This window comes from Sceloporus undulatus, chromosome 3, assembly GCF_019175285.1.
Source record: "Sceloporus undulatus isolate JIND9_A2432 ecotype Alabama chromosome 3, SceUnd_v1.1, whole genome shotgun sequence".
NCBI lineage: Eukaryota > Metazoa > Chordata > Lepidosauria > Squamata > Phrynosomatidae > Sceloporus > Sceloporus undulatus.
The window spans coordinates 58,638,961-58,644,960 of NC_056524.1; the positions used below are offsets into that span (position 1 = coordinate 58,638,961).

A 6,000-nucleotide genomic window follows, 5' to 3' on the forward strand; every position below is an offset into this window, starting at 1 on the left:
AAGCATAATTTTATACTGAGCAGCTCACTAGGCAAGGTTTCTTTTATTCATAGTTTAACAAGATATATTAGTATCTGTCTAGGTACAGATGGCTTGAAAGAAGCACTTATAGGCTCTGCCATTATAATTATAATGATACCATTAAATCTAATGATAATTTGCCTAGTCTATTCAGAAAAGGTCTTCTATTACAATATGCATCCTCATCACTGGAAATGAGACACAGCTGCAGATCATACATATAATGCAGAAAGTTTGAGAGCTGCTTATTCATTTACAGAAAGAACCTAACCTTTCAGTATTTGCCCTCAATCCATTGTGTGAAAAGTCACAAGGTAGTGGGCAAAACATCAAACAAAAAGGGGACACCCCCCCCCAAAAGATTGTTGAATAACAAACTAATCTTTCCAATGAGATGTGTGAAGCATCTCATTTGTTTAGAAAGTCATATCTAGCCTATGTACTGAATTATTAAAAGACAATGATGCATCTACACTGTATAAATAATGCAGTTTGACCGCATTTTAACTGCCATGGCTCCATTCTACAGAAACCCAGTTTTGTGGGGTACCAGCACTCTTTGGCAGAGTGTAATTACAAAACTACACACCCCAGAATTCCATAGGATGGAGCTACAGTGCTTTAATTAGTGTCAAAGTGCACTATTTTTACAGGTAGATGCACCCTATATTTGATTATTAATACCAATGCAGTAGGCTCACTGAATCAATGGAAATTACATATAGTGTTGACGTACCAAGTTCTTACTTAATCAGTGTTTTATGCTTGCTCGAACTAAGGGCTGGATTTAGAACTAAATATTTTTTTACCTGCTCTCATTTCCCCCCCTGTTTTTCCAATAGCAAAGACAGAGCAGGAATGTGCCTGGACAGTTTGGGTTCGTTTATATTTATTTTCTACAGTTTGGCATTATTTAAATAGTAGTGACATAATTGTTAATAAAATACATTTCTTTTAATAATATCAAATCAAATAGATTTTTGGTTTGAAGCTGGAGTGTTTAAAAAGTATTATAACAGATGCTTTTTTAAAAAACCTATTCTAGGTAGGAAAAAAAAACCCTTTCATTATTCCTTAAGGAATTGTTTAAGTCATTTATAGGATAGTACATTCTAAAGGTTTTTCCATATAATGCTATTTTTGTGGAAACAGATGACTTGAAGACACACAGCAACAACAATAACAATAAGAACAACAAAACAACAGAGAACATGAGTCTTGAAATTGCTTACCAACATTTAGCATCTCATCAGCAGACTGACCAGGCAAACTGGCCACTTGGGCATAGCCTTTCTCACTATGATGAATGTATCCTACATAATTTATTTCACAATTTAATACCTAAACATGTAAATTTGTATAGGCAAATGTTAAACAAATAACAATACAACACTGAGTAAAACAAAACAAACAAAAAATAGAATATAAGGACAGAGTTTGGTGTATATTATTATAAAAGAGGCCAAATTTTACAGGACCTCTCTGTCTGAGCCACTCCACTCCACTGAATATCACTGAATTTTTGCTATTGTTTTCAGTGAAAGGTAGCCCGTGTTTCAGTGATTGTAGGCGAGTTCATTCAGATTCTTTATGTTTGCTTGCTTGTTTGTTTGCTTTTGAGGAGGCAGCACTGATTTAATATCAGTACCTACTTAGCAAATGACAAGCTGGGGAACTGAATTCTGATGATAAGGTTGCCAATACAAGAAAAACAATTTTGGCATGCTTTAACTGCAGAAATTAGACATCTTAGCTATATTTTTTTCCAGACAGAAGTGTGCTGTAGAGTTATTTTTTCATTATGCCAAACAATCTGATTCTATCACTGAACCTCATTATGAGTTTCATGTATGACTATCCTTTATCAGTCATTAGACACGCATTTCTCTCCTAAATTGATAGAAATTACTCATATGCATCATTAATTCTGTGTCAGCATCAAGTAAAGCAATGGCAGGAAACCTGGAGAAATGAATTAATTTAATTTAGATATCTTTAGTTCACTGCATAAGTCATATCCTATCAATGCTCCCAGTCAGATTTTCAGTGAACATCATAGTGTTACTTAATAAAATTAATGGAAGCTCATTAGGATTTTACATCAGTGATGATCTGCAAAGTGATGCCATGGGTGGATTTGCATTAGTGTATGACGTTAGCAGGCAGTCTGGACTTCAGCCATTAATTTTTGGTGTTTTAACAAGGGCCACAATTTTATCTTCAAGTTTCATATACATAGAAATTCATGTAAGAGTGCATTAGCACCATGTTATGATGAGTCATCCTTTTCTGAAGTGCATGTGATACAGATCAACTTATCCTGCATCCCTTACCCACTCAACCATTCCTTTCCATCATCAGCCATGGAGGAATAGGTGTATGATTGGCGCTGTTATTCAAATACATGAAATAGAAAATCCTTGGCAGAGATACTCAGAATTATTATTATTATCATTATTATTATTATTATTATTATTATTATTATTATTATTATTATTATTATTATTTATTCAGATATTTCTATATCATGTCCCAGCCCACAAGGGTTTGCAAAACAATACAAAGAAGAAACACATTTTGAAACATTAAAATGATTTATAAAAACATTTAAAAGAAAACAGTCCTAAAATACAGTTTCAAAACTGTTAAAAAACAGCCATCTCAATCATTGAAAGCCACAAAGAAAAGTAAAGTTTTGCCTGCCAGCCACAAGCTCAATAGACATGGAGCCAGCTTAACAGCCTCAAGTAAGGAGTTCAATAGTTGAGGTGCTGCCACAGAGAAAGTGCTGTTACACATAAAATAATGTAATACCAGAACTTTGCACAACTATACTATACTACACTATTATACTTTGGTGACACAGGGTGAATTACAGGTCATAATTGTCAAGAAATGCAACATGGGACATGCAGTTATAGAAATAAAATATGTATATGAGAAGCAGAATGACTAAGCATGTATAGATAGAGAAATCACACAGGTGTAAAAGATGATCTAATTTGGAAGTCTTGGGAGCCAAGGACAAATTTTGGAATGTATATTGGCAACACCTGAGACTTGTTTCATGGACAAGATAATCAGATCATATTCCTGGGTTGGACTTGAGTCTGGGGTGAACAAAGTCAACCAATCATGTGAATGTACACACCCACTGGGTGGCAGCTAACAATAGCTATAATAATTACCAGTTTTGTTAATGTGATGTTGTTGGTTGGTTGTTGTAGGATGTTGGATGGTAGGATAGTTGGACATATTATGAAAGCAAGAATTGTAACTGTATATAGCATATAGTATATAGTAGAATAAAGTAGTACTTTTGTTTAAGACTACTAAGTTGTTTGGTGTCTTGAGTAAACAAACAAGAGCTAGCAAATCCTGATGGTGTTGGAGACATCTGAGGAAGAAGAGTGAGAAAGCCTGAAGAGGTTTGTCAGGGTCTTCAGCTTATTCTCCGAAACTCTGCTGCTTTGGAAGAAAGCAATAACCACTGGCCAAAACTGGTCAGCTCAGCTTCATTAACTTGGTGGTGAGTTACAGCCTGAGGTGAAGTGCAACAACTCCCATCATCCCTAACATCCCTGCCTTTATGTGGTTTTATCTGGTGTTACTGGTATAGCAAGCAGAATTGCTGTGTGCCTTCACATCATTTCCAATTTATTGCAACCCTATGGCAACTCTATCATAGGGTTTTCCACAGAATCGCTACTGGGCAATGATAGAAGAGCATAATAGAGAACACCTATTCACATAAGTTTTCTATGTTTTTCTGTCATTGTATGTCCTGCTTGAGACAGATGGTGGGGACATGGGAGCCTCATGAGCCCCCAGCATTATTCCAAATAGTATTCCAGCAGTAAAATGGTCTAATGACCACTGAAAACAGTAACTTACTGGGTAGCAGGGGGGTTGTGGGGATTGTAGGAACCAATGTGGGTTCTGGATAAACACTTTCTTTGCAGCCTCCATTTGTTAGTCCTATATCATCAATGGCAATGTCATCCCATCCTGGCCTTTTAAAAGCATCAAAAGCAACCTTAAAGAAAAATATAACAGAAAATAATATTCTAACCCAATCTTTAGATTTATTGGTAGATGCTGACACACTTCCTAGGGAATTAGTGATGATGGGAATGTCTTCTCCTGTGCTTCATTTGACATTATATATGAAATCTATAGACAATTCATTGAGTCTACATGTTTACCTTAAGTGAACACTAGTGAAAATACCCAGATTTGGTGGATTAAACATTCAATCTAAATGCTAAACCATTTGAAAGCATTTGTAAGAAAATCCCCAAACTTCCTGCTCTTATTCTGAGGATGTTAGTGTCTGCTACCCAGTTCACTAGTGACACAATGTCACCTGCTGATTCAATGTGATACTGCAGGCTACGCAATATTTTACTTAATTAACTGAGCCATTTTTAAACCAAAATAATTGTAAGATGCACATTCCCATAGTATGTACAACAGGTTCCCATAGCATGGTCAATGAATTTCTAGTTTTTATATTTTAAATCTTAGAATGATGGTGAAAACAATTATAGATGTTTATGTATCCTCTATTACTCTACACTACTACTAGAGTTCCCATAAACAAGAAGATAGTAATAAGTGACACATTTAGAAATGAACTGCTTTTCAGATTTTCCTTTTGTTCCTAACAGTTTGAAGCTGGAACTTTCTGGACATTGCCTAGTTCCACCTGTGTTGGCTCTGAAAGGATATATCTGGGGCAAAGAAATAGCAACAATGCATACGCTCATTGTCTTTTGATCCACTATTGTGATTTTGCTTTTCCATGACAAATGGAGCTTCGAATGATGAGGAAAAAATTATTCCCCAAAAACATATTTATACTGAAAAGGAACCTGTTGAGACTTATTCATAATTCTTCTCATGCAACATATCTAGAAGAACTCATGATACATGTGGCAGTGTAACAGTACTGACTGCACAGACCTTCAATAGACTTCGGGAACATCCTCTGCATGCATATTGTTTACATGAAGGCAATTCACATGATCAGATACCCTGATTTTTGCTGGTTTGCTGATCATAAATAGTCAATTTAAAATCCCTCCAAAAAGTAATATTGCTATTGTGGATATTGCTAGGTTTACACAATCTGTACAACCTGTTTATTCAGACTACTAAATGTAGTAAAACAGATTTAGCCTGTACATTGCAGTTACTGTCTTGGGTGTGTTATGTGAAAGCTTTATAATATGTGCTCAGTAAAAGTGAAGCAGATTAACCCTTACTTTACATTACAAATTGATGGTTTTATTTAAGATTTTTTTTTCACACCTGCTCAGCACCAGACTACTTATTTATTCCTTAGTGACTGAACTGACATAAGATGCCAGTGTAAAATATGTAACAGTTGGAATTTGCGGAAATGATAATCTCTTATCATTGGAGGAGTAATTATTGTATCAATAGTTTTCTAACTCACTACAGTCTTTTTTTAATACAAGGAGATGGGTTCAGAGTAGAAATATAATTCTTCACACTTTCTTCTTTAATGAGGCAACAATTAATTTTAGTATTTTTCTTTGTGCCATGTCAAACTTTTGAAAATGATGGAGCTCTTGAAACCTATTTATGATTTGGAAATTATTTGCACAAAATTTGCATGTGACTATATTTTCTGCAGAAATACAGAAATATCATTTGTTATAAAGAAAACCCTCAGTAGATGGGCCAGAAAAGCATGGACTGAGTTCATGCAGTTCTGGCCTGGGTGATTACCTGGGTCAATTCCTGGGCTGGCTTGGGATGGGTGGGTGTTTACATGTCCATCCCTGCACCAGCCTGGGAATATGCTACTGGCATGCAATCTGTGCCTTTTTGCACCATTGCTCCTACTGCTCCCATCCCAGCATGCCTGATACAGAAATGGAGTGCCTGACTGTACCCACATGGCCAAGTGCAACATTTCTGTGTCATATGTGGACACAGTAGGAAAGATAA

At 35.7% G+C, this 6,000-nt stretch overlaps 1 protein-coding gene across 1 annotated transcript in view; it reads right to left on the bottom strand.

The window, feature by feature from the left end:
- Positions 1-6,000, bottom strand: part of TMPRSS15 (transmembrane serine protease 15) — a 93,604-nt gene that overhangs the window by 33,893 nt on the left and 53,711 nt on the right. Inside the window, exon 15 of the mRNA XM_042458379.1 lies at positions 3,916-4,057. Coding sequence (XP_042314313.1) covers positions 3,916-4,057 — 142 coding nt within the window. The remainder of the gene's footprint in view (positions 1-3,915; positions 4,058-6,000) is intronic.